The 26,813-nt window shown below is 63.8% G+C and overlaps 3 protein-coding genes across 3 annotated transcripts in view; 1 reads left to right on the forward strand and 2 right to left on the reverse strand.

The window, feature by feature from the left end:
- ERFL (ETS repressor factor like) overlaps positions 1–1,438 on the forward strand; it is a 12,093-nt gene extending 10,655 nt beyond the window's left edge. The window contains exons 3-5 of the mRNA XM_071208999.1: positions 223–418; positions 528–645; positions 977–1,438. Of these exons, the coding sequence (XP_071065100.1) occupies positions 223–418; positions 528–645; positions 977–1,428 (766 nt within the window). The 3' untranslated portion in view covers positions 1,429–1,438. The remainder of the gene's footprint in view (positions 1–222; positions 419–527; positions 646–976) is intronic.
- Positions 1,439–2,014: 576 nt separating this feature from the next.
- On the reverse strand, positions 2,015–21,155 carry ARHGEF1 (Rho guanine nucleotide exchange factor 1). The gene is given in 31 exon segments (XM_058280349.2): positions 2,015–2,362; positions 2,617–2,718; positions 2,807–2,970; positions 3,360–3,446; positions 3,546–3,613; positions 3,856–3,942; positions 4,067–4,154; positions 4,768–4,935; positions 5,010–5,051; positions 5,054–5,084; positions 5,217–5,294; positions 5,417–5,517; positions 5,648–5,762; positions 5,945–6,070; positions 6,162–6,244; positions 6,581–6,727; positions 7,840–7,985; positions 8,262–8,429; positions 9,912–10,017; positions 10,725–10,862; positions 11,116–11,151; positions 11,231–11,327; positions 11,470–11,569; positions 12,414–12,443; positions 12,915–13,161; positions 13,397–13,439; positions 13,674–13,772; positions 15,690–15,803; positions 16,188–16,277; positions 16,361–16,403; positions 21,056–21,155. Coding segments are annotated over 29 exon segments (2,913 nt in total). The 5' UTR covers positions 16,391–16,403; positions 21,056–21,155; the 3' UTR covers positions 2,015–2,362; positions 2,617–2,634.
- A 1,668-nt stretch (positions 21,156–22,823) lies between these two features.
- Positions 22,824–26,354, reverse strand: CD79A (CD79a molecule). Its single transcript, XM_004460072.5, has 5 exons — positions 26,158–26,354; positions 24,309–24,608; positions 24,016–24,134; positions 23,451–23,519; positions 22,824–23,318 (listed from the first exon to the last, which is right to left on the reverse strand). The coding sequence occupies exons 1-5, from the start codon at positions 26,228–26,230 to the stop codon at positions 23,205–23,207; spliced, it is 675 nt and encodes a 224-aa protein (XP_004460129.1). The 5' UTR covers positions 26,231–26,354; the 3' UTR covers positions 22,824–23,204.
- Positions 26,355–26,813: the final 459 nt, after the last annotated feature.

Consider the following 26,813-nt stretch of genomic DNA (forward strand, 5'->3'; position numbering starts at 1 on the left):
CATCTCCCCCCCGCCCGGGGGAGAGTCCCGCTGTACCCCGGCCCCTCCCGCACCCAGGGGTCTGCGCCGTGCAGTTGCTTACGATGACTTGTGAGGCAAAGGGAGAAGGAAGCAGGAAGCCCAGGACCCCAGCCCCTGCTCCACTCCTTCCTTGCCTCAGTGTCCCCAAATGGTTATGTGCTGTGCCTGGCACACCTCCCTGAGTGCCTCCTCTCCGCGCAGTTATTACTACAACAAGCGGATTCTCCACAAGACCAAAGGCAAGAGGTTCACCTACAAGTTCAACTTCAGCAAAGTCGTGCTTGTCAACTACCCTTTGCTGGACGTGGCGGCGGCTGCCACTGGCTCCCCACTCTTGCTGACCCCTGGTCCCTTTGGGGCACCCCCTGGGCCAGATGCTCCTCCCCTTACCCCCGAGGTGAGTTAGGATGCAGGGGGTCCTAGAAATGGGGCGTTTGGTGCACCCCAGCCATGAACCCCCCGGGGAGGCCAGTCTGAGCAGCACGGCTCCCTCTCCCCCTCTCTAGACTCTGCAGACCCTGTTCTCTGGCCCCCGCCTGGGAGAGCCGGGGGCTCGGACATCCCTGTTCACGCCTGAGACAGAGAAACTGCGCCTGGACAGCCCTTTCCCGTTCCTGGGCTCTGGTAAGAGCACAGGGTGCCGGGGTGGGGGGCTGTGTGTACTCAGGGTGGGGGAGACGCTGTGCGCACAGGGGAAGCAGCATGGGGGGAGGCGGCCTGGGGCAAGGCTGCACGTGCTTAGGAGCCACCGAGGATGCTGGGAGGGACACTGGAAAGAGGGACCCAGAAGGGCTTTCAAGGGCGCTCGAGGAACAGGGGAGACAAGTGGGGGTGAGGAGATGCCTTGTGGAAAGGATGGTGGGGAGGGGGTGGGTATGGCGGGGAGGTGGCCCCAGCCAGGCAGACATCCCCGGCCAAGGGCGCCCCGCCTGACCTCCGCCTTGCCCTTCTCCAGGTGCCACTGGCTATTCCAAACCCCCGGGCCTGCTGGGTCCCTACAGCCGCACCTTCCCAGAGTATCCCTGGAACTTTAACCCCTACCTCGCCGGCCCCTTCCCCAAGCTGCCCCCCTCTCTCTACCCCCCGCACTTCTACCCCAATCCTTTGGCCAGTTCCCTGGGCCACCTGCCCTCGGCGGGGACAGGGGCAGGCCCCACAGCTGCACCCCTGCTGGCTGCGACGACCGGGGAAGGCCTGGGCCCCGAGCGCCCCTCCGGGTTGGCGGCGGGCCCCCGCTTGGCGCTGCCGGGAGCTGGGGGTCCGGAGGCCACGCTGGGCGGGAAGGAGGACAGCGACTCGGAGCTGGAGATCACTGACGTCAGCGGCTGCAGCTCTGACAGCGAGGGCGAAGAGGGCCTCCCGGTGGCCCCCAAGGCCAAGGCGGGCAAAGAGGGGGCCGGCAGCTGAGCCCTGGAGAGCAACGGATTCTGCCGAGGCCCAGGCAGCCTCTTGGCTCCACAGGGTGGGGGGTGGGGAACGTGCCAGTCTCCCGCCTCCTCCCCAGGCTCCAGTTTGAGGGGGGTCCCTGCCCGGCCCCACGCCCGAAGTGCAATACGGCGCCCACCCCCCCCCCCCCCCCCCGCCCTGCGCCCTGACCCTGTGTTTGTGCGGCCGTCTCTGCTCCCCCTCCCCGTGCCCGCCTGGTCCTGACGCCCTCCCCACATAGCCCCCCTGGGGAAAGGGAGCTCAGAGCAATAACCCCGCCCCCAGCCCCACCCAGGAGGGGCCCTCTCCCACCAGCTCCCATGACCCCCCCAGTCACCTCCAGAGAGTTTACTACAAAAATAAAAGAATGGAAACGAGAGTAAGATGTGGGGCGCCCCAGCACTGTAGGCGACCACGGGCTTGGGGGTGGGCGCTGTGAGGGGGATCCCCCACCCAGGTGTGCCCGGGGGGCCTGGGAGGGGCTGGTAAATGGATGAAAGAAAGAACCCAGAGCTGGAGAAAGGCAGCAGGAACAGAGGGTCACGGAGCCCCCACAAACACACACCTCTCCTTAGATAATATATATTAAAAAATAAACCTCCGATCCAGGGTATAAAATCAGAACAAAGGCACTTGGGGGTGGAGGGGTGCCCCCCCCAGACAATACTGAGATGGCCCGGGAAATGGGGGTCACAGCTGTGCCCCCCGGAATGAAGCCCTGAGTCCCGGCGCAGAAGGCAGGAGGGAGGGGAGGCTGAGGCCTGGGGGAGGCAGACCCCAGCGGGCCCCTCCCGACGCGGACCCCGCTCCCTCTCCTCCGGCAAGGGCCACTGAGGCAGCTGTGCAGGTGGGAGAGGCGACGGACTGCTCCCCCGTTCCTCGGACTGCTCCCCCATTCCTCGTCCTTGCAAGAGGCCTGGGGGGATGGAGAAGAAGAAGGGAGATAGACAGACAGAGAGACGGATGGGGGTGGGGAGGAGAGGAAGGAGAAGGAGATGGAGAGAGGGAGGGAGCAGGGAAAGAGCAGGAAGGGGAAGGAGAGGAAGCATAAGAGCCCGAGGATGGAGGGGCAGGAGAAGGTGGGCAGATGCCCAGAGACAAGACAGCGGGAGAGACACAGGAGGGCTTGTAGAGGGAGCGCCTGGGGCGCCAGCCCAGCCCCCTCCTCACCTGCCGAGGACAGGAGCCTCAGGTGCAGCCTGGCTGGGGGGCAGTGCTCCCCCCGAGCTGAGAGAGGAGGAGTCGCAGGCGACAAAATTCCTCCTCCACCTCCTGGGGGGGACGCATCAGTGAGAAGGTGAGGGACCTCCATCTGAGCCAGCCCCCTCCCACGCAAGGCGCCCCCTTCTCCCGCCACCACCTCCAGCTGCTTCAAGGTCTCCTCCAGGTTGAGCAGCTTCTCCTGAATGTCCTGGGTGTGCCCTGGGCTCAGGGGGCCGCCCCCTGGGACCCCGTCTCCTTCACCGGGAGGCCCTGCTCCGCTGTCTTCCTCCGCAGGGAACAGCAGCTGCTTCAGGGACAGCACTGGGCAGGGGCGAGGGGGACAGCAGGATCAGAGGAAGGGGGAGAGCGGGGCTGGGGGTTCCGAAGGGGCTGGAGACAGGCTGGGAAAAGGGCTGGGGGCGGGAGAGGAGGGCGGGTGTGAGGCAAGCCTGAGCCAGAGGACGGGACAGGGGGTCTGAAAACTGGTGCAGGACACAGGAGGGCTGGGGCTGGTGCTAAGGTAGAGCCGGCACAGGGAGAGGCTGTATTTAGGGCCAAGGAAGAGGGATTTGGGTCTCCAAGGCCCCTTATTATCATACTTTGCAGATCTGTATGTTTACGACAGTCTTCTGGCAGCGGGGGCATAAAGCGAGTTGAAAGGGGGGTGCTTTTCTCTAGTTTACCCCGAGGCGCTGGGGCAGCCCCAGTACCTTTTTGAAGGGCAGTGGCAGCGAGCTGGCCCTCAGGGCCGGGTCTGCAGAAGGGCAGGAGGTCGCTGGGGATTCTCTCGAGGCGGCCTGGGTGGGTGGCAGGCAGGGAGCTCAGGCCCGCAGGGCCGGCTGAGGCCACCTCCCGCCCCCCAGCCGACGCTGCTCTGGCCTCAGCTCTGGCCTCACCGTCAGCCGGAGGCATCTCTCGGCTACCGTTGCCGTTCTCAGAGCTGCTGAGCAGGGGCTCGCGGGTGCTGGGGAGGGAAAGGCTGGGTGAGCCCTGGAGCCGGGGCTGCAGGGGGCTAGCAGGGAGGTGTGGGGACAGAGGGGAGGCTGAGAGACAGGGGGGTCCAGCTGCTGGAAGATGGGGGCCGCAAGTGGGAGGCAAGGTGGCTTTGGGGACAGGGGGCACGTGCACACGGAGCCAGGGTCAGGCCCGGGTGCCGAGGACAGCACCCCTGGCTCCTGGGTCTCCACTCCCTCCCTGCCCCCTCACCTGCTTGGGCCAGGCCTGGATTTGAGGCGGGAGGCAGGAGCGGGGACCTTCAGGGAGCCAGCAGTCTCGGTGATGAGGGCGCACCAGCTGGGGAGACGGGACAGGCCCTGGGGGTCAGAGTCCCCATCCCTGTGCTTCCACCCAGACTGCCCCCAGGCCCCGGGGCCCGGGCCTCCTCCCAGAGCCCACCCTGGGAATCCAGGCCCCTCACTTCTTCCGCTCCGACACCGTCTGTGCCACCAGCTCGTAGATCTGGACCTCCTGGTCCCAGGAGAAAATGACGTAGAAGGCTTTGTGGTCTGCAAGGCGAGGGAGATGGCTCAGAGCGGGGATAGACCGAGGTGGGCAGGAGGCTGGGGGTGGCCCCACGCCCTGCCCTCACTCCCCGTAGCTGATCAAGTCCCAGGGCACTCCTGGTCCTTTGCAAACCCCTCCTCCCCAGCTTGGCTCCCTGCTGGCGCCCCAGCTCCCCTACAGTCCACCCCCAACCCCCCGAGGAGGCTGGAAGCACCCTTTTGAAACACCATCAGAGCAGCCCACTCCTCTGGGCAAAATCCCTGGGCAAAGTCCCCTCTCACTTCCTACGACCCGGTTGTTTCGAGACCCTGCCCCCTCCCCTGGGCACCCCAGCTGCCCCCTGCCCAGCTCCCCTGGGCCCCCCAGCCTGCCCCCTGCCCAGCGCCTCTGGGCCCCCCGCTGCCCCCTGCCCCGCTCCCCTGGGCCCCCCAGCCTGCCCCTGTCCTGCTCCTCTGGGCCCCCCACCCTGCCCCCTGCCCACTTCCCCTGGGCCCCCCAGCCTGCCCCCTGCCCCACTCCCCTGGGCTCCCTGCTGCCCCCTGCCCCACTCCCCTGGGCCCCCCCGCTGCCCCCTGCCCCGCTCCTCTGGCCCCCCAGCTCCACCCCCTGGCTCACCGGTGGCCACCTCGCGGGTCATGGCAGAGGTAAGCCGCAGCACGGGCCGCAGCATGGTCTTGCTTTCGGGCGTGGACGTCAGCGTGCGGCTGTGCGACTTGAGCAGCAGCCGCTCGTCCTGGCGCTGGAGCAGCAGCAGCAGGTCGTCCAGCAGCAGCACGTGGACCTCTGCGGGGCAGCAGGCCCTCAGTGCCCGCCCGCGGCCCGCGCCCTGCCCCACCCCGCCCCGCCTGGGTGCTCACCCACGGCCTTGTCCCTCGTCACCCGCCACGTCAGCGGGCCTCGTGCACCAGCTTCTTCTTGGTGATGTCCAGGTTCTGGGGGCGGGAGAGGGTGGACGGAGGTGAGGGGCGGATGGCCGTGGGGAGGGAGATGGGACGGGGGTCAGAGACAGGGCGCCCCGGCAGGGGCGGAGCGGGCTGGAGCAGGGGTCGGAGGGCAGGGCCCACCTTGAATTCGATCAGCATGGGGTCGCTGCTCTGCCGAAGGTGGGACAGGTCCAGGCGCCGCTGGTAATCCTTGAGCCGCTGGGGCAGGGACCGGGAGGGTTAGGGGGACGAGCAGAGGACCACCCCGACCCTCAGGGGCTCCCGAGAGACAGGCCCCACCCCCGGCCGCCGGGCACCCCCCACCCGAGACCCTGGCTCACCAGCAAATCTTCCATGTCGCGCACGGCCTGGTTCACGTGGTGCAGAATCTCCCGGCAGCACTCGGCGGCCTGCTCCACCTTCACCCGCTCCGCGGGCTCTTCTGTGGGCAAGGGAGAGAGGCGCCTGGTGGAGCCCAGCGCTGGACGGCCCCGGCTGGCGGCCCAGGCCAGCGCGGACAGCTGCGCTCCAGCAGGGCAGTAGGGCCAGCCCCCCGCCGGGGCTTGGCGTACCTGTGTTCTGCCCGATGCTCTGGAGGAGCAGCGGGTACTTGGTCAGACGCTGCATCTCCGTGGGGATCATGTCCTTCAGCTGCAGGCGGCGGCACCGGGGACGGCTCTCGGCCTCCTGAGGGTGAGGCAGGGCTGGGGCGGCCGAGGCCTTGGGCCTGCCTTGGGGACCCGCACGCTGGCCCTCTCCCAGGAGCCAGGCCTCCAGGCCCCTTCCGGGGACCCGAGTCCCGGCCCCCAGCCCCTCCTCCCCCAGGCCCCCCGAGCCCAGCCCTCTCCAGCCCGGACGCCCCGTCCCACCAGCACGAAGGTGCAGAAGCGAGGGTCCTTGCGCTGCTTGGCTTTGAGCTGCTCTAAGGCAAACGACTGGCGGCTGCAGAAGCGGGAGGAGATTTTCTGGAACCAGGAGCCCTCGGCACCTTCGAACTAAAGAGAGGTCCGGGCCGGAGAGGGGGTCTCAGTCAGCCATGGGGGCGGGAGCGTGAAGGGGGGCCGGGGCTGGGGGCCGGGGCCTCACCCGGGCCAGCAGCACGTCGCCGATCTCCTCGATGAGGAAGCCGCTGTCCTGCCGGCGCTTCATCAGGCTGTCGAGGAACAGGGCTGTGGGGAGCGGGGCGGGCGGGGGCGCTGGGTCAGGGCAGGAAGGTGGGAGCCCCGGCTGGGAGCTGGAGGGGGCCGGGCGGCAGACGCGTCTGTCTGATCCTTGGGGCCCACGGCCCGTCTCCCCCATCCCCACGTGCTTGGCTGGGTGGCCCCCTCCCAAGGAGCGTGAGCTCGGGGGCCTGGCCTTGGGGGGGGGCTGTCCCCTGGCGTGTCCCGGGTGCCAGAGCCGAGGCCACCCACACTGGGCGCTTAGGTAGGATGTTCTGAGAAAGACTCCGAGGACCTGGAGGAGGGGGCGGCGGGGGGCGCAGGGGGCCACGGCCACGCACTCACAATGCACCTCGATGAGCTCGTCCAGGCTTGGGAAGATGTTCTGCAGCTCATCCAGCGGGAAGAAGCCCCCCTCGGCTATGGGCCGGTAGAAGAGGTCGTGCAGCACCCGCAGCATGCGCACGTGGGCTGCCTCCGTCACCAGCAGCTCTGGGGGATGCCAAATGAACGGGGGCACCACTGTGACGGGACCTCAGGGGCAGGTGGGGGCAGAGGGATGGGGCCAGAGCAGGCGATCAGCCCTTCCTGGACGTTGGAGGGTTCTCTCAGGGGTAGTCATTTGACTCTTAAATAGATTGGGGCCCCCAAGAGGGTGCATGCGTGAGTTCCGGGGTCCCCCAAATTCCTGAGACTAAATGCGCTATTTCGTGCATTGGGTTTATTTTCCTGAGGAGAGAAAACTGTTCGGCTGTCCAACGAGGAAGCTGTCAGCCCATGCAGCTCTTTAAATTTTAGTTTACTAAAATTGTATGAAATTGAAAATTCAATTCTCCATCGTACTTGCCGCCTTTCAAGGACTTGACGGCCAGAGGTGGCTAGTGGCTCCTGTGTCGAACAGCCCAGACACGGCCCATGGCCATCAATGCAGAAAGTTCTACTGGATAGCCCTGCACATGTTTTTTCTCACATTCTCAGAAGGACCTTTGACCCACAGAGCTTTGACCTACTGCCCTGAAAATCCTGAACCAGTACCATTTTACTATTAATTGCAACGTCAACAAGCTTCCAGAAAAGGTGTCTACATTTGCCACCCCCCACACACCACTGCACACACTTACAAAGCACAAGACAAAATCAAGAAAAACGAATGCACCCATCACCCCACTGCCCAGAAGCAAGCAAGTGCTGCTAATACTTTAACAGATCTTCCCAGACTTGCCTGTGGGAATCTCTCCCCATCGACAGCTGAGAGTATACAAACAATAACAGGTCCCAGGAAAACGCTGCAACCCCATGCCCAGCCCTGGGCAAAAGCCACTTCCCAGGAATCATTGCAACTTCACAACCACCTTTTGAGGTAGGAACTACTTTTGCCCCCATTTCACAAAGAACCAAAGGCTTATTATACTCTGCAATTTCGTATCCCACTCTCGGCACTGAGCACTGACCCATTGCCCAGCACCCCTAAACATTCTTTGGAAATGCCGCTTGGACAGCTGCGAAACGGTCCACCCAGAGGCCATTCTTTACTTTAGGCCACAAACTGCCCTCCTTTGGAACCAGCTGCCGTCCGGCGCCCCGGACGCGGGTGGGGGGCTCACCGCTTATGACCTCCTGCCGCTTCACCTGGCTCTTGTTCAGGCTGCGCAGTGTGTCCGGGGGGACCAGCTCCCGCCAGCCAGGGGGCTCCTCTGGCTCCAGTTCCAGTCCCGACCGCCCCGGCTCACCCTCATCTCCAGGCTCGGGGCTGTGGGACAGGGGCCGTGTTGGGGCCGCGGCTCGGGGAGTCCCCACGAGGCGCCTCTGACTCCGGGTGCCGAAGCCCTCAGCGGGCGCTTGGTGCTCCACAGGCCAGCCCGCAGCCCTAAGCCGGAAGCATCCCGCCCCCGCCTTGCCTGCCCGAGACCTGGAGCCCAGCTGGCCCTAGGGGGCCCGCGCATCTGCGGCCCACTCCCCTCCCTGGCCCCCGCCCCACCACTCTCCAGGCGGCCTCAGCGGATGGGACGGTGGGGGGGTGACGTACGTGGCTCGTCGGGCAGGGCCAAGCACAGCCGTGGTGGAGCTGGGGTCCATGTCCACGTCGCTCCGGGAGCGGCCCCCAGCCCGGCCCTTAGCCCCGAGGCTGCCCCGGGAAGGCCGGCGGCGGTCACTCACCCGGAGGCTCTCCGAGCGCCCCAGACGCCCCGACAGTCTGGACCCCAAGGCCAAGGAAAGAGTCAGGCAGAGGCCAGGACAGAAACAAGGAGAGACCAAGACAAGGATAGAGATGAGGAAAGACCAGGACAGGGACAGAGAAGGGACGGGAGGAACCAGGACAGAGACAGAGACGGGGACAGACCAGGACAGGGACAGAGAGGAGGACATACCAGGACAGGGATGGGGCAGGGAGGGACCAGGACAGGGACAGAGATGGGGACAGACCAGGACAGGGACGGGGCAGGGAGGGACCAGGACAGAGACGGGGACAGGCCAGGACAGTGATGGGGCAGGGAGGGACCAGTTCAGGGACGGGGACAGGCCAGGCCAGGGACAGGGCAGGGAGGGACCAGGACAGGGACGGGGACAGGCCAGGGACAGGGCAGGGAGGGACCAGGACAGGGACGGGGCAGGGAGGGACCAGGACAGAGATCAAACATGCAACAGAAAAGAGAGGCGGGTCAGAGGGCCGGTGAGCTTCAGGGGCGCTGGGCGGGGTGGGGAGTCGGGGGGGGGGACACTGCAAATCGTGCGGAAGGGGGGGGAACCCAGAGTGGTGCTCAGGACTAGCCCCCTCCCCTCCCTGAGGCGGGGGCAGTGTGGGGAAAGGGGGTAAGGAGGATTGATACTTAGCTCTTCAACCAGGAGGGTGCTGTTCCCACCCGCCCCTCGCAGGGGGGGAAGGGGAGGGGTGGCCCATGGGGAGGGGGAGGGGCTGGGAGAAACGGGGGAGGGCTAGCCCTCCCCCTACCCAGGGCCCAGGCACCCACCTCTTCCACCTTCTGGGGAGAGAGGGGCACAGGGTCAACGGTGGACCAGATGGAGCCCAACCCACCTCCCCAACCCCCCACGGGGTCCCCAAAGCAGCAGCACAAGGACAGGCAGGGGGCAGAGCCTGTCCCCCCCAGCTGGGAGGGGGACAGGGCCCCCGGGGCACGGAGCACAGGGGGGTCAGGGGATTGAGGGAGGGGCACCAGGAGGCAGGAGCCAGGCGGGAGGGATGGGGAGACAGAGCAGGAAGGAAGAAAGGGGCAGGGGCAAGGGGAGGAGAGAAAAGGTGGCACAGGGGAAGGAGGTGAAGAGGGGAGGAAGAGAAAGAGAAGAGAAGGGGAAGAAAATTAGCCAGGGAGAGAGAAAGAGAAAGATGAGGAGAGGAAAAGAGTGAAAAAGAGGAAAAGGGGAGGAAAATTAGTGAAAAAAAAGGAGGAGGAGAGAAAAGAAAGAGAAGCGAGAAAGGACAGAAGGTGGGTAAAAGGACCGAGATGAGAAAAAGGAAGAAAGGAAGGGAGAAGAGCAGGAAAACCCAGAGAGAAGCAGCAGCAAGAGGACGAAAACGGGAAGAGAAAGAGGCAGAGGCGGCGGCGGCGGCGGTGCCAGGCAGGTGCAGATGGCAGTGGCGACCCTTGACACGCACCCTCCCCACCCCATCCTGCGCGGCCGGCCCGCCCCGCCCCACCCTGGGCCCCACCCTGGGCACCTCTCCGTATCAGCACCCTCTTCACTGTTCTCTGGTGGCATGGGGGGCTCCAAGCTTGCTGGGCCCTGAGGGGGCGGGTCCCCTATCTCCAGTGGGGGTTCAGCACCTGCAGGGGGAGATGGGCAGGGCCAGGCTGGCTGGAAGGCCCCTGCAGGGCGAGACCCCCGTGCTGTGGAATGGGGGTGCTAACGTGAGCCAGGGCCCAGCAGACACCCAGCGGCTGGTCCGCATGTCTGCGGGGCGACAGACAGATGGAAAGAGCCCTGAGCACATGGCAGGACGGGGGAAAGGGGACAGAGCTAGGTTTCCACCGCGCTTGCCCACCCCACCAGACAGCAGCGGCCCCGAGTGGGGGGATGGGACTGCACGCCGTGCGCCTGGTGCCCCCCTAACCGTGACCTTGTGGGGAAGACAAGGTCTTAAGAGGAGGAGATTGAGGCTGGGAGAGGGGAGTGGGCGGGCAGACACCCTAACACCAGCAAGAAGCAGGGGCACCGGAACCAGGAGTGCCGAGCAGCTCTCCAAGCTCCAAGGGGCTGGGGAGACCACCATCCTAAGGGGTGTGGGAGAGGAGGGGAAAGGAGCTGGCCACCCCGAAATGCATGCAGAGGGCGGCCGGGTTCTGGGAAAAGAAGCTGTGGGGGCCAAAGGGGAATGCATCACAAGTAAGAGCCTGGGAGGGAGCAGGAGGAGCAGCCGCCGAGCACCCAGGGGAGACCTGGCTGGGGAAAGGCTGGCTTCGATCTGAGGGGCGCCTCCTGGGTGCTGGGGGTACCCAGGCCCCCACAGAGCTCCTGGCCAGGACAGTCGCACCTGCTTCCCGGTCTGGGCCGTCTCCGGACAGAGGATGCATCGAGACTCCGGGGGGGTCCTGCCCAGGGGCCCCGACATTCTGGTCCCGAGAGGGCGCCCCCATGCCTCCCTTCCGTTCTGTAGGGCCCGGCTTCTCAGCTGGGGAGGCGGAAAGGGGGGCAGGGGGTAGTGAGAAGCCAGTGACTCCAACATCCAACACTGTGCGACCCGAGAGGCGGTGTCCAGCCCCTCCCCTGTCACCCAGGAGCCCCCCCACCCCATCCCCATCTCCTCCCTCAGGACCCAGCTGCCCCCCCCATCCCTGGCCACTTTTCCCTCAGACCCAGAAGCCCCCAGCCCCAGCCCCTCCACCTAGGCCCCAGGACGGGTGCTCTGGCTTCAGGACCATTACCATCAGCCTCCACTTTGAGGTGTCGCAAATCGGGAGCTGAAACAGGAGAAGGTGGGACGTGAGGGGGGTGGGCTGGCGTGGGAAGACAGGGCGGGCACCGCGCAGGACGCCTCACCCTGGGGCTCCGCGCGGTTCCAGCGGGCGGCATCCAGGATGCTGCTCAGCCCTTTCTTGGGCTTGGCAGGCTCGTCTGACCGCCGGTTCCCCATCACCTGTGGGAGGACGGGGTGCAGGCAGCTGAGCATTTCTGAGACCCTGACAAAGCATTTGGATCCTAGGTGTCCAAAGTGAAGTGGGTCCCCACAGGGAGGTCCCTGGAGGGGCAAGGGCGGGGGTGGAGAGGCAGGGAAGCACCTTTTTCCGGAAGAAGTTCCTCCCTGACTTTTTGTCTCCACCCTTGGTCCGCACCCCAAGGTGGCGCATGTACAGGGTGATGGCGCTGACCACGGCGGCACTGCGGAGAGGAGACAGTGAGGGCCCACACACACTTACACATACAACCACACGCATGCTGACTCACACTGACGCATACTGACTCAGACACGCACGGTCCAACTCAGACACACAGGCTCCCACACTAACAGACACACAGACACACACGCTCACACTAACATGGACACACACAGACATGCTCACACACGAACACGGACATGGACTCACATGGACACATGCTCACACACGCAGACATGCTCACACACTATCTCAGACACACATGCTCACACACACTAACATGGACACACACAGCACACATGCTCACACACTAACACGGACACACAGACACATGCTCACACACACTAACACGGACACAGCACACATGCTCATACACTAACACAGACACATGCTCACACACTCACAGACATGCTCACACACTAACAGACACACAGCACACATGCTCACACACTAACACAGACACACACAGACATGCTCACACACTAACAGACACATGCTCACACACACTAACACGGACACACACACAGACATGCTCATACACACTAACAGACACACACAAACACATGCTCACACACTAACACAGACACACTCACAGACACATGCTCACACACACACGGACACATACTCATGGACACACAGACACACTCACAGATACTACTGCCCAGGTTGAGGCCCCGGCCCGACCCTCTGCACCTGCCGCCCACCCTGACCCCACGACCACTCTCTGTCGAGGCTGTGAGGGGAGAGCAGAGGGCTCAGGGGCCAGGGAGCCTGCCGCCGCCGCGGGACCCCTCCCTCAGACCCCGAGGTTAACTGCCTCTCCCCACCATTCTCTCTGCCTCCATCACCTCTTTTCTTCATCGGTAGAGATGGTGTGTCTGTAGGGAGAAGAAACAACGTTGTGCCCAGCTGGGATGCCTGTGCACCCACTACCCATCTCCAGGCGGCTGCCCCTTAGAGGCGAGGGATGACGGGGGCTGAGAAGCCAGGGCAGGGAGCAGGAGGAAAGGCAGAGGGGGAGCCTCCAGGAGCAGCCGCCAAGACCGCTCGGAAGGGAGGAGGTTCTCGCAGCCAGTGGAGACGGGAGTTCCCGGGACGGGTCCCAAGCACCAAGCCCGAGCACAGCTGTGGACAAGACCCAGAAACCGGGTGGGAACCCCGAAGTCAGGCTGGACTCGAGTGCCAGGGCCGGGGAACCCAGAAGCCAGCGGGGGAGCCCAGATGCTAAGAAATGAACCCTGAAGCAGAAGAGGGAGCCCGGAAATCAGAGCTGGCGCAGGCCGGAGGAAGCAGGAGGCCCCCGTGGCTGGGGAGGGGGCGAAGCTCCCGCCTGGGGCCGGCCCACTCACTGCATCTCCTCCAGGTGGGTCAGCAGCCGCTCGGCCACGTGCCGCTCCCGGGCCTCGTAGCTGGCACGGTCCCGCCCCACCCAGGCCTCCAGCTGGGCCAGGTCCTGCTCCCAGGGCGTCATGCCCATGAGCCGCTTGGAGCGGAAGTCCTCCAGCTGCCGGCTGACGCTGCCCTGCAGCTTCTGTACCACAATCTGCACGCACTGCCGCTGGAGGTCCTCGGAGAGGAGGTCGGGCCGCGTGCGGTCTGCAGGGACGCGGGGGCTGGGGCCAGGTCCCTGGGCCACGGCTCCCTCTATTTGGACCGCAGGCCCGACCCACCCTTGGGTTCTCGGGCTGGCGCCCCCCAGGAGGAAGGAATGGCTCCCCGCTGTCCGAGTGGGGACGCAGAAGGTGTGGGCTCCCTCCCCGGGGCCTCGTGGGAGCAGCAGTGCCACTAGAAACCGCTCCCTTATCCCGGGCTGCCCTCCTCCTCCCCTTACCAAGTTCAAAAGACAGGGTGGGAGGCACCGGCACCCGTAGAACCTGCCGCAGAGAGAAGAGGGTGAGGGGAGGCGGGGGCAGTGTGCTAGTGAGGACCAGGACGGGTGGGGGGCCGCCCAGGGGGAGGATGGGCTGAGGGGCAGGGGCTGGGGGTGCCAGCGAGGCTCGGTTGGCACAGGGTCTCCCAAGGCCAGGCCGCCCTCCCCGCTGCCCTCGGCTGGGAGAAGCGGGGCGCCTCCAGGGCCAGGGGGCGGGCCGGGGCCTCGGGTGTCTCACCGCAGTCTTATCCAGGAAGCTGTGGTAGAAGTCCGGGAAGGCTTTCTTGGCCTCCTTGGGGCCCAGGCAGCCCAGCATGTCCGCGTGCAGGCAGCAGAGCTGGGGGGACACGGGCGTGACCTCTCCTTCCCCCAGCCCACCGCGGCCCCAATCCCAGAGAAAGCCTCGGGCTTCTCAGTCTCCCTGGTGCCCCACCGCCACAGAGCCACTCGCCACTTCCTCTGGGAAGTGTTCCCTCCCCTCACCTGCCCCGCCCAAGAGGCCCTCGGTCTTCCCCAGTCTCCTGGAGGAGCCCTTTCTAATCTTTTCTGTGAGGTGGTTTGTCCCTTCTCGGCTATTCTGAGAGGGCTGAGCATATACCCGGCACCATTCCAAACCCTCTACAGGCATTAACCTGTTCACAGGGACTACTGTGACCCCCGTTTTATGGCTGAGGAAACCAAGGCACTGCGGGGCCACGTGTTTTGAGTTACAGAGCGCTAAGTGGCAAAGCTGGGAGTAGACCTCCGGCAGCTGTCCTGCTGCATTCCGCCCTGGAACAGCCGGGAGCAACCTGAGGGTGTTGTGCCGGCGGCTGCTGACTCATCTGTATCCCAGACAGGGCTCCCTGCATGGGAGGGGCTGGTAAATAAAGGGCTGGGCCTGCGAAGACGTTCATCCATCAAGCATTTCCTGGGGCCGCCTGTAGCTGGCCCCGCACTGGGTGATGCTGGTAACACAAGCTGCCCCGGCTCCCGGGGGCTCTCACTGGGTAAGGGACATGGTCTGGGCATGGTAAGGACTTGCCTTGATGGGAGTGGGACTCAGTTTCTCTATTTTAAACAGTTTCAACAATTCTTTGTGCAACCACCTGACACACACACACAACCAAAGCAAAACCGAGAGAGATGCCATAGCAGCAGCCCAGCGGACCACAGCTATCTCTGGGCTGCCCTCCCCGCCAGCCAAACAGGCAAGAGAGTGGCATGAGGACAAATCTCCAAATGCCAGAGGTGAATGCCCTCAGGTCTGCCCTGGCCCTTTTTAGCCTCAGTTTCCCCATCTGTAAAAGAACATGGCAGTCAGCACTTCCCCAGGCTGAGCTCCAGGATCTGGAGTTCTTGAATTCTAGAAACCCCAAGGCTCAGATGGGGCCTGGCACCTGGCTGGCAGGGAGAAAGTATCTGTAGACGAGGGTCCCGCCCTGGGAAGACACAGTGCAGCCAGCTGTGGGATGCTGCACCGAAAATGCTTAGCAGATGCCTCTGGAAAGCAGGGAGACAAATGGAAATGCTGGGGAGGGACGCCCCAAGGGGTGTGGATGGGAGGGCAGAAGGCTGACCGTCCTGCTTCGGAAACTGGCAGGAAATGGGGGAACTGCCAGCATCTTCCCCTGTCCGTATTCGCTCCAGGAGAGTGCCTGCCCCTCCCGCTGCACTCATTTTCTTCCTTCCACAAATCACCAGAGTTCTCTAGACTCTGCAGGTGTTTCTAGATGGCACGCTTCTGCGGCCACATCTTCCCAGGCTCCTTCTGGATTGTTAACTACATTCTTTGTGCCTCAGGGCCTGCTTGCAAGGGTTTTTGGGTCAGGGTCTGCCTGGGATCTAGGATGGCAGACAAGTTCTCCCAAGGTCCCAGATGATGGGCTGGAGGCCTCTGCCAGGACGGCCACAGATGGAAGGGCTCCAGTCCCCTCCAGAGCCCGTCATCACTGGGTGGCAGAGCCGGCTGTGGGGGGGGACAGAGGGCCAGCGCGGTTTCTGCCCAGCGTGGCTGCCAGGTGGTTGGATTCCAGTTGCTCCCCGCGTGGCCCTTGCCATGTGTCCCGTGTGGGCCTGAATGCACGTGGGGCGCGCTTTCGGGCTCTCATCTCTCTCTCGCCGGCTCTGTTTCTAGACCTCACCCTATGCTTTCTGAAGCAGGAGCCTTGGTTTCTAGACCCTTCCAGCTCATCTTCTTGGGTTTGGCTCACTGTATGCGGTGGGCCTGGCCCAGCCCCCAGCCCTCCCTGTGCCCACTGGGTCCCGCCCTCACCAGGGGTCCCGGCTCGAACTGCAGGGCCACGTGTTGCAGGAGGGCCAGGAGGTGCGCCGGGCGTCGCTTCACCTGCTCCAGGCTCTGGAACTGGCTGTTTTGCTCCTCTGTGTTCTGGGAGGTGGGACGGTGGGGGGGGGTGTGTAGAATGGTGAGAAGAGGAGGGGCCTTGGCTCGGCCTTCAGGTCCCCAGCACTTCCCATGGGACCCATCTAAGCTGGGGCAGATACCAGGGAGGTGGGGGCGCCTGTGCTGTAATGGTGGGGGAAGCGAAGAGTGAAGCTTATGATGGCAGATGATGAGCAGAGTTGGGGGGCAGGGTTGGGACCCGTGCTGTGGTGGGGAGGGGCCTACAGTAGACAGGGTGGGAGCTGGGGGATGGAGGACGGGGTGGGGAAGGGGAGGGACAGCAGGGGAGAGCTGAGGTGGAGCCTGGACCTGAGGCTGGGGGGGGTTGGGGGCTGGGGCCCGAAGCTTCCTGGCCTGCCTCCTGCTCACCGTCTCCAGCTCATTCTCAAAGTCCTCGTCTTCGGCCCCGATGATGCTGACAGGCACGGGCACTGGGCCAGGCCGGGGGGGCCCCGGGGCCTGTGGACAGGAGGGGTGGCCTCAGCCCCAGGGCTCCCCACCGCCCAGCCCCCAGCCCTGCACCCTGGGCTGTCCTCACTCACCGCCCCGCGGGCGCCGTCTTCCGCCTCCATGGGCTCTGCAGGGCTGCGGGGAGAGGAGGGGCCTCGGTTAGCGGGTGGGAGGAGGAGGCAGGCGGTTACTCACAGATTCCTGGCCCAGGTGTGAAGGTGAGTAAACAGCCTCCCCCATCTGGCTCAGCAGCTCAATGGGGCCTCTGTGTGGCGACAAAGAGCCCTTGAGAGACCAGCCGGGGAGGCGGGAGCCCAAGGACAGGGGTGGGGTGGGGGGTGGGGGTAGTTAGGGAGGAGCTGGAGGCCCAGAAGCCTGGGTCCCCGAGAGGGTTGTGTCTGAAAGCTGCAATCTCAGGCCCCTAATGGAGGAGGGGACTGAGGGCCGGACTCCTGGGTCCTGGGGGAGAGGATGGGGGCTGGTTCCTGAGAGGCAAGCAGAGTTGGGAAGGTTAGAGAGGAGGTGAGAGGGAGAAAACTGGGGTGCGGGGGGCTCCCCTCTCATCAGAGACAGGCTTGGGGCAGGATGTTGCCTCTGAACCCACCAGCCCCACTTCCTGTGGCAGGAAATCACACTGGCAAATCCTCCAACCCCCAACTCCCTCCTCACAAGAAAACAAAAACTCTGAACCCTCCTCCCTCAGGGACTGGAGCCCCAGAACACTGAAGTTCCTCTCGGCCTCAGGGACCTCACATCTTCCCCGTCAAGAGTCAGAAAATGAGGGCGTCCTCCGCCGGCTCAGCCCCCAGGTGGGCCGCGCCCTGCCACCTGCAGCTGTCCCCTCCCTGGAATCTGCCCTGCGGCTCTGCCTCTCTCCTCCCTGTTTCCTCAGATTTTTCTCTTTTCCTTTCTCCAGACTGGTCCCATTTCCACCGGCTCTGCCTCCCCTCGGTCTGCTCCGCCCCCTCTCGGCCGGTCCCCTCAGGTTTCTGCCCACTCTCATCTCCCTGGGCCTGGCTTTCTGCAGCCCCCCCGCCCCGCCCCATCTCCCACCAGGGCGCTGTCTCAGGCACTGTCTCTCGCCTCTGCCTCACATTCTCTCTCCATCTCCGTCTCTCCTTCAATCCCCACCTCTCCCTGAATCCTTGCACCGGTGTCCTCTGTGTCCAGAATTAGTCTAACTAATGCCACCTGCGTCAGGTGGTGTGGCGCTGAGGAAGGAGGGGTGGGGTGAACCAATGGTGGGGGCACTTTCCTAAGCCCCAAACCATGTATCAGCCTAGGCCTCCAGACCCCTTCTCCCTCTACCGTGGGCCTCCTCACTAGTGCTCGGTACGTGGGAGCTACGATTTAGATGGTGATTATTAAACAGTGATACTTTCTGCGGTGGCCAAAGTTATCCTCTGGCTGCACCAAGGCTGGCATAGCTTTGATTCTCTTCAACACAGTCTATCTGCTCAGGACTCAAGCTTGGGTAATTTAAGACCTGGGCACAGTTAAAATTACACAGAAATAACCAAAGCAGAAGAACCATCCTCCTGCTCATCGTGTCGTTTATTGGGAGCGGAACGCACACGGCACCCACCACGTGCTGCACATCGGTCAACAGGCTTCTCTCAGATCCACCCTTTAACCCTCACGGCCACCACCATCCCATGCCATCCTGAGTCCAGTCAGAGAGGGGAAAGCCTTCTCCGGCCACCAACTGCAGCTTCTGGGCTGGACAACACCGACGTGGAGCATGGAAGGTCCTTGTTCACCCCACTTAAGGGTGGGAAGGTGTGACAGCAGCAGGGTAACCCCCCGGGGAGGAAAGGGGTAGACATACAGTATCTGAGCTACTGCTCGGGACCAGGCCCCAAATCGGGGCCTCAACACCTATTATCTCTTTCTTCCTCCTCACAGCAGTAAGAAACAGCTAACACTTGATGTGCACTTACTTCATACCAGGCACAGCCCAATTGCTTTATTAGTATTAATGCATTTAATCTTCTTGATAGCCCCATGAGGGCAGTATTATCATCATCCCCACTCTACAGAGGAGACTGGGGCACAGCTCATAAGGGACAGAGGCATCATTAGGATCCGGGCAGCCTGGCGCCAGAGCGGATGTTTAACTACCAGGCTAGGTTGCTTCAGAGCATGGGACCCCCCCTTCCACCACCACCCCTCTTGGGAAACAGACATCTGAACCAGGTCTTCTTACGGTGCCTGAGAAAGTTGGGGTTGGGGTGGGCGCTGTGGCTTGGGGAGGTGTGCAGGTGGGGCCCAGCTGCTCCACAGAGGCCTGAGGCTCAGAGAGGATTTGGGGAGGTCCAGGAAGGCTGGGGAATTTTAGGTTGAAGCTGTAAGAGGGCAGATGGCTCTAAGGGCATGTGGCAGGGCCTGGAGCACAGCCAAGGGGGTGCTGTATGTATGGGGCTCTGGAGGGTCAGGGCAGGGTTGAATCCGTACGGGTGGGGGCGCCTAGAGCAAAGTGGGGACTCATGGGGACCACATGGAACCTGGTTCTCTGTAAGACCCAGGGCCTATAGGACAGTGAGCAGATGACCCAGGGTGTCCCCGACATATCCAAAATACAGGGGTGGGGCATGTGTGTGTCAGAGTCAGAACCACAGGGGTCCCTGGAATCTATCAGGACCCCAGATTCTATTTGACGTTTACAGCAGGGGTTTTCCAGTGAGGACAATTTTGCCTGCCAGGGGACACTGGACGATGTCTGGAGACATTTTTGGTTGTCATAACCCGGAGTGGTGAGAAGGAGGCATGTGCGTGCTACTAATACCTAGTGGGTTAGAGGGATGCTGCTAAACCTCTTAAAATGTACTCCCCCACAACAAAGAACTATCAGGCCCAAATGTCAACAGTGTCAAGGGTGAGAAACCCTGGTCTGTCAGCAACTGACACAGCAGAGTGGGTGTCTGGGGGCGGGGAAGGGAAGGATGGGGGGTCTGAGGGTCAGGGATAGTTTAAAACATCTATGGGGTAGGAGTCCTAGAGAAAAGCAGGTTCACATCGGGGACCACAAGTGTCCCTGCCTGGGTTCTAGGCAGGGCTCCGGGTCTGTAAGATGTGGAGCAGGTAACCCAGGGTCTCTGAGGACCTCTGGGAACCTAAAATACTGAAGAGTCAAGGTGAGCCTAAAAGGGACAAGGGCCTTGGAATGTATAAGACCGGGATTCTATTTGACACACAATGGGTCTACAGGGATACAGAGATCATTCGAGGTCACGATTCTACAGCGGAAGTAGCCAGGCTACAGGACTTCTGGAGACTTAGAGGGCGCAGAATTCTATAGGGGCATGTGATGCGTCCAGAGACCTAGGGTCTAGGGCCCCAGATTCTATATGATGCTGTTGATCTACGGGGGACCCCCCACGTCTATAAGAATTCGTATCTCCATGGGGGAATAGTAAGTACCTGGAGGGTCTGTAAGACCTTGTAACCTTTATGGAACGCGGCGGGTCTATGCCAGCCCCAAACCTTACAGGAGACGTGGCGGGTCTACATGAGTCCCAAATCGTCTAGGGGAAGCGGCGGTATGCGCGGCCGGAGCAGACAGGCAGAGCCTGGCTCTGACGCCTGCCTGGGGCCGTATCCCTCACCTGCTCGGAATCCGAGGAGAAGCCGCAGCAGCCGTCGGAACCGAAGCCTCCGCGCGCCGGCTCCGGGCTCGCCCCACCCCTGCCGCCGAGCCGCTCTAGCCGCCCTAGAGGCCACCTTTGCCTCTAGCTCCACTCCTCCCTCCAGCCACTCTAGCCCAGCTCTTGCCTGGCTCCTGCGCCGGCGACTCCACTCCTCCCGCCGACCGCTCTAGCTCTTCACTGCGCCACGCTGGCCAGATAGGACCGCTCTGGCCTGCCTCGGAGGGCTGGCGTTTCTGATCTCGACTGCTCGCGTCAGTCTCCCGAGCCCCGCCCCCTGTCCAGAGGTGGGGAGGCTTTCAGCCCGCGGGCTCAGCGATCTCGAACTTCCTCCGCCTGGATTCCCCGATCTCCGACCCGGGCTCCGGGACCTTGCGTGCCTCCCCAGTCGGGAGCCAGTTGGATTCCCTATGCTTGTGCATCAACTTCCCCAATCACCACCTCCGCCTTCCACTGAGGCTAGCAAGCAAATTCCTGGGTATTACCCCAACTTGGCGTCTGACACGCCCTTTGTAATCTGTAAAAAAAAAAGTTAATTACTTCTTTCTGGGTCTCAGTCTTTCCATCTGTGTATTGGGGAAAGGTCCCTGGCTCTCTCCTCTACACCCATCTCCCAGGGTTATAGTTAATGACCCAGAAAAAAGCTTCTCAAAAACGCTTTCAAAAGCACTCTGCCGGCAACTTTCCGCTTCACAGCGGCCTATGGGCATTGTTATTATTGTTGTTTTTCTTTTTTAGGTGGCCCTAAAGCGTGCGGGGTTGGAGGAGAGCGCCAGGCGGAAAGCACCTGCGAGTTCAAAGCCCAATTCCACACAGTCTCACGGTGTGTGTGCCCTGGGGCGAATGGATTTTGCTCCCTGGGCCTCAGTTTCCCCACCCGTCCAAAGGGGGGTGATCATCCGTCCTCTGCTGGTCAGGTGGGAGGCCTTCTCCCAACCCTGCATCCCTCATCCTCGCCCAGTGGGCACTCGGCAAGAATTAGGTCCCCTCTCTTTGCCCCCCTTTGACAGATGGGGAAACTGAGGTCTAGGCAGGGGCGGCCGCAGGCTCGGCGGGGCCGGAGGGGCAGCGCCCCAGCCCCGGGTCCCCACTTCCCCTAGCAGCAGAGGGGAGGGCGGCCGGGCGGGGCCGGGGATGGTGTACCTGGGGTCCGGCGGGGAGGTGACCGGCGGGGCGCCCGAGGTCGGGCTCGGCGATCCCGGGCCCTGTGTCCCGGCTCCCGCTTCCTGGCTCCGGCGGGGCAGGAAGTTGGGGCGTTTTTTCCGGAGGCCCCCGCCCCGCCGCCCCTCCCCGCTTCCTGCCCGCGCACCGAGCCCGCCCGGCACCTCCGCTTCCTTCCCCTTCTCGCCGCCCGCGCCCCCCCCCCCACCCCAGGGCCCCGTGGGCACCGCCCCGCCCGACCTCTCCCCCGGCTTTGTCAGTCAGTCTGTCCGCCAGGCATGGGTCGCACGCTGTCGCATCTCCTCCCAGGCGGGTGGGGGCCGGGTTGGGGGTTGGGCCTCGCTCCCCCCGAGGGTCGCAGTCCGAGCAATGATCTCCCCTGGCTGTCGCCTCTGGCGTGCTGCCTCTGCACCCCGTGTCTCTTGGTCCCCGCCCTTTCTTTGCTTCTCGTACATTTGTCTGTGTCTCCGTCTCCCCGGGAGCCCCGGCCCCACCCTGCCCCCCTCTGTGCCTCTCTCTGCCTCTTGCTCCCTTTCTGTCTCCCAGTCTGTCCCCCTCTGCCGCTTTCTCCCTTAGTCTTTCTCTTTCCATCTTGGGTTCTTTCTCTGAATTCTGCATCTCCACCTCAGTCTCTGTCATTTCCCCAATTGTTTCATTTCCTCGGAGTCTCCGTGGGCCAGAGACTCCGTGTCCATTTATCTCCGGACAGACCTTCCTTCTCTTCCTGGGTCTCCTCTGCAGCCTCTGTCTCTGTGTCGCTGCGTCTGTCTCCTCATCTTCTTCCTTTGCTGTCTCTCCCTCATGGGCTCAGCCTCTCCCTGTCTCAGTCCCTCAGTGCCTCAGGCCTCTCGGTCATTGCCCCCCAGACGCTCCAGGTCCCCCTTCTGCAAGGCCACCCAAGGACGAGAGGTGTGACAGTGGTGGAAGAATCTGGAACTTGTCCCACAGGACAGCTCCCTGCGTTTCCTTAAATACCCACCAATATGGTAGCCTCACACCGCCCCCTGCAGTCCCTCCCTGCCAGTCCACCTCCCTGTAATTGGGGTAGGGACCTCCCCAAGGCACTTCCTGTTTCTCTTAGTGGGTAGCCAAGCCTGACCACCTGCTCCCAGGTGTCAGGGGCAGGGAGGGGAGGGCTTGGGCCCAGAATCCTGAGTCGAAGGGAGGAGGAGACTGGGGCTGGACCCCTGGGTCTGAGGGAGGAGGGGCTGGGGCCTGGATTCCTGGGTCTGAGGGAGGAGGAGGCTGAGGCTGGACCCCTGGGTCTGAGGGAGGAGGGGGCTGGGGCTGGACCCCTGGGTCTGAGGGAGGAGGGGGCTGGGGCTGGACTCCTGGGTCTGAGGGAGGAGGGGCCTGGGGGCTGGACTCCTGGTCTGAGGGAGGAGGGGGCTGGGGCTAGACTCCTGGGTCTGAGGGAGGAGGAGGCTGAGGCTGGACTCCTGGTCTGAGGGAGGAGGGGCCTGGGGGCTGGACTCCTGTCTGAGGGAGGAGGGGGCTGGGGCTGGACCCCTGGGTCTGAGGGAAGAGGGAGCTGGGGCTGGACTCCTGGGTCTGAGGGAGGAGGGGCCTGGGGGCTGGACTCCTGGTCTGAGGGAGGAGGGGGCTGGGGCTGGACTCCTGGGTCTGAGGGAGGAGGAGGCTGAGGCTGGACTCCTGGTCTGAGGGAGGAGGGGCCTGGGGGCTGGACTCCTGGGTCTGAGGGAGGAGGGGTAGCCTATTCCCCATGAGATCCATGACTCCTGCCGAGGTCTGCAGTTGGAAAGGATTTATTATCGCTAAGTAGCCATGACAGAGCAGTGGGTGGGGGGTGACACTAACGAGGCTGCTACAATCAGCTCCCCCTGAGGCAGCGATTAAGGGCTCATTACCCGCTGGGGAGCCTGGGAAAGGGAGTGGGGAGGGGAGGGGTGTGTGGAGGGAATGACAGTCTGGAGGAAAGAGGAGTCAACCCCCCCTCAGGGGAGGGTCCTCCATGTCTGAGGAGTCCAAGGAGGCCCAGGATGAAGGACACCCCAACGAGGAAGAGGACTCAGGGAACACCCGGGGCAGATGATGGAAAGAGAGAAGGTTCCAGTCGGGGTGAGAAAAGACTGGCGTGGGGAGCATGGCAGCGGGGCGGCCCTGGCTGGGGTCACGGCTTCTCCAGCTGGACGTCTCCGACGTGGAGGCTGCCCACGTCCTGGTAGGTCCCCTGGAGGCCCCGGGAGATGTCTTCGTACATGGAGCAGTCGTCGAGGTTCAGGCCCTGGGGTGGAAACGGGGCTGGCATCAGTGCCCGAAGCCCGAGGTCCCTGCCTGGCCAGCCCCTAGGAGGGGCCCTGTGCAGTCCCCCGGCACAGCTGCCCGTCCCCCGCCCCTGCCCCCACCCTCCACTTGCCTCATAAAGATTTTCGTCCTCGTAGTCATCCTGGACGTCCACCCCGAACTTCTCGTTCTGCCACCGTTTCTGTCAGGGAATTGGGAGCCTCAGTGAGCAGAGGGGCAGGCGAATAAGGTTTTCCGAGCCTCCTGGGTGCCAGGCGGGGCTCTGCGGGGATGACCCCTCCCAATGATCCCTCCAGCCCCGTGAGGTGGCGCTCTGACTGCTTCCCTTTACAGGAGGGGAAACTGAGGCCCAGAGAGGGCAAGGGCCATGCCCGAGGCCATGCATCAGGTGAGGATGTGGCCCGGGTCTCTCTGGGACCTGGGGCCTGTGGAGAGGCTGGGACGGTCAGAGACCCTCTTCCCCAGCCTTGGCATAAGGGTGCTATGACTGGGTGGGGACTAGAGGAGGGTGAGATGCCCTGGGGTGGGGGGGAACGGGGGGAGAAAGACACCCCTGGGCGGGGGAAGGGAGTGAGGACACCCCCTCAGTGCCTGGCTCCATTTTAATTAAACCCCCACAACCGCAGAGAGCTGGGATGGGAGCCTCGGGGCCCGGGCGCGAGGGGGCCGGGGCTCACCCGGAACAGCAGCAGCGTCCCAGGCACCACGGCGCAGAACAGCAGGATGATCCCCTCGGCCGTGATGATGCGGTTCTTGGTGCCCTCCCCCATGGCCAGGAAGGGTCTGGGGAGGAGCTCTGCCAGGAGGGGGTGCGACTCAGAGCCCGGGCACCTGCCGCCCTCCCCAGCCACCCGGCCGCCCCTCCTAGCGCCTGAGACCCCCCTCGGCAGGGCCCAGGGCCGGGAGGGTCGCGGCTGTGTCGCCGCTGCCTGGGGAAGCGGTGGCCTGGGGCCCCGAGCAGGGCACTTACTGCGCACGCGGAGGTAGGTGCCGCAGGAGTGCTTGTGCTTTTTGGTTCCTGTTTCCTCGACCCGGCACTGGTACAAGCCGCCGTGGCTCTGGTTCACCTGCTGGATGGTGAACTTGCCCTTGGGGCCCTCGCCCGGGCCCTGGAAAATGGGGGGCCAGGTGTAGTTGCCTTGGAGGATGCGCCACCAGGTGACATTGGGGCTACTGCTGTTGTTCTCGCACTGGAGGTGGACCTCGTCGCCCACGCTCACCGTCACCGACGTCGGGCCCCAGGCCACCCACAGGGCCTGGCCCCCAGGGCCTGCGGAGAGGCAGGGTGGGTCAGGGCCGGGGGTGGGGACTCGGACCCCCCAGTCCTGACCCCTGGTGCTACAACACTCCTGGATGTGGAAAGGAAGATAAGAGGACGCTCAGGGGGCCGGGAGAGTCAGGGTGATCCTGGGGGGAAGAGGGAGATGCTGATGTGGGAGAAAAGGGAGGGCACACAGAGGGGGGAGTGAGAATACCAGTGGGGGGGCGGGGAGTAAAGACACACTTGGCCATCCTTTAGGGAGGGGAGGATGACAGGGGTGTGAGAGTCCCTAATTGCTTCTCCACGGCCACCTCTGGCCACCCTCTCCACACCCCACTTTCTCCTTCAGCCCCACTGGACTCGCTGGCTTTGGGTGTTTGGCAAGTCCGCCTGCCCAGGTAGCTTCCTCCAGTGTCCCGCTGGCAGGCCCTCTTCCTGGAGGCCTTCCTGATCCGCTTGCCCACCCCCCGCCCCAGCCCGGCCCTGGCACTTGGTCTCGTGTAATCTCCACCAAACCCTCAGAGGTGGTTTTTTCCTGGTTCTCCCCATCTTCCAGGCGAGACTGTTGAGGCCGAGGGAGAAGAGGTCAGTTGCCCAGGATGGCCAGGCCAGTCAGGGTGGCCCTGGGCTTCTAGCCTGGCCTCCCCGGGCCTCTCCCCGCCTGGGACTGAAGAGCCAGTCTTTGGGCCCAAGACCCCCAGGCCCGTCCCTTTTTCTCTGTCCCTCGTGTCAGTCTGGGGGGTAGGGTGAGTTCAGTCCTTGGCTGGGCTGAGGGCTGGGGAGGGGCTCAGCAGGCTGGCTGGCGTAAGGGAGACTGGGGTGGGGGTGTCCTTACAGGTGCAGGGCTCCTCTGGGGAGACCCAGCCCTCCCCCTCCCCGGGCCAGTTCTCTGCCTGCCCCCCTCTTCTGGAGGTGGGAGGAGGTGGGGGGAGGTGAGGAAGAGGGAAGGAGGAAGAGGTGACAAAGGGGCTGCCCAGCAACATGGTCACAGGCTCAAGACTCAGACAGACGGGGACGTGGATCCCTGTTCCCCTGCGCGACCTTGGCCTGGCGACCTCCCCTCTGAGCTCCTCGGTCAAAGGAGGCGGTCCCAGTCCCTGCCAGCTGGCCTTGGGGGTGGGGTGGGAAAGGGGAAGGGAGGCGCTGGTGACCCTGCCACCCCCGCACTTAGAAGGGGCTCCCTACACAGGGGGTGCCTGGGGTTCAAGGTGAAGCAGGAGAGAGCTTTCTCGCCCTTCTGAAGCAGAGCGCTGCCCTCAAGTCTCCTTCCTGCCCCCAGTCCCTGGGCCGGCTCGGGCAAGAGCGGCCTTGGTTCCTTATTTTGACCTTTGGGTACAAGAGGGGGCAGGGAAGGTGTCTCTCGCCCCTGCCTCCTTCTGAGGCTGCGGATGCCCCTCGACGTGGCTCGGGTCCCTCCAGCCTCACCTCAGCCCCCGCCCTGGAGTGCAGGGCGGACAGACGCGATGCGTACAGGGGCCTCCTCCCGCTCCCCACGCCCCGCGTGTGCACCGTGCCTGCGTCCCTCTCGCCAGCCTCCCCCAGCCCGGCCGCCACGTACCCAGGCCGGTGGTGCAGAGCAAGAGGAGGATGGAGGCAGGCAGAGCTTGGAGGATCCCTGGGCCCGCGGGCATCTTCCCCCAGCGGGTCCGTTGGTCTGGGTGGCTGCAGTGCTGGGGTACCAGATCCCACCCCGGCCCCAAGCCCCGCCCTACTTCCTGCCTGGCCCCGCCGGATTTGGGCTCCACTGGTCCCTGCTGCTGGGCCCTTGGCTCATCGGGCCTGGGACAGCCCGATGAGTGGAGAGGAACCGCTCCCTGCACCTGGGTGGCCACAATTCCCCCGAGGGGAGGCAACTTGGGTGGGGGAAGAGGCCCGGTCAAGGCCTCGCTCTTTGCTGCGCCGAGGAGCCTCGCCAGGAAGGCAGCAGAGGGAGCTGGCCTCCTGGGGCCTTCTGTGGGCAGACGGCAGGCATGGTGGTTCCAACCTCGTCTCTGCCGCTCAGTGACCTGGCAAGAACTTTGTCCTCTCTAGCCTCGGTGCCCCGGCTTCTTGGGGTTGGAGATGAGGACTTAAAGGGGGTGTGCCCGCGCAGCCTGGAGCCCGGAGCTCGGTAAATGCCAGTGAACATGCAGGAGGCCTGTGCCAGCCTGCCCGCTCGCTGTGTGCCCCGGGGAGCCACTTCCCCGCTCTGAGCCTTGGCATTATAAATCCGTG

This window comes from Dasypus novemcinctus, chromosome 18 (assembly GCF_030445035.2).
Source record: "Dasypus novemcinctus isolate mDasNov1 chromosome 18, mDasNov1.1.hap2, whole genome shotgun sequence".
NCBI lineage: Eukaryota > Metazoa > Chordata > Mammalia > Cingulata > Dasypodidae > Dasypus > Dasypus novemcinctus.

Coding starts and splice junctions, on each gene's coding strand:
- CD79A (XM_004460072.5), bottom strand. CDS start 26,230: ATGCCCGCGGGCCCAGGGATCCTCCAAGCTCTGCCTGCCTCCATCCTC. Junction 24,609..26,157: donor GCTCTGCACCACCGGCCTGG/GTACGTGGCGGC, acceptor GCCTCTCCGCAG/GCCCTGGGGGCCAGGCCCTG. Junction 24,135..24,308: donor CACCTACCTCCGCGTGCGCA/GTAAGTGCCCTG, acceptor CCCTCCTGGCAG/AGCTCCTCCCCAGACCCTTC.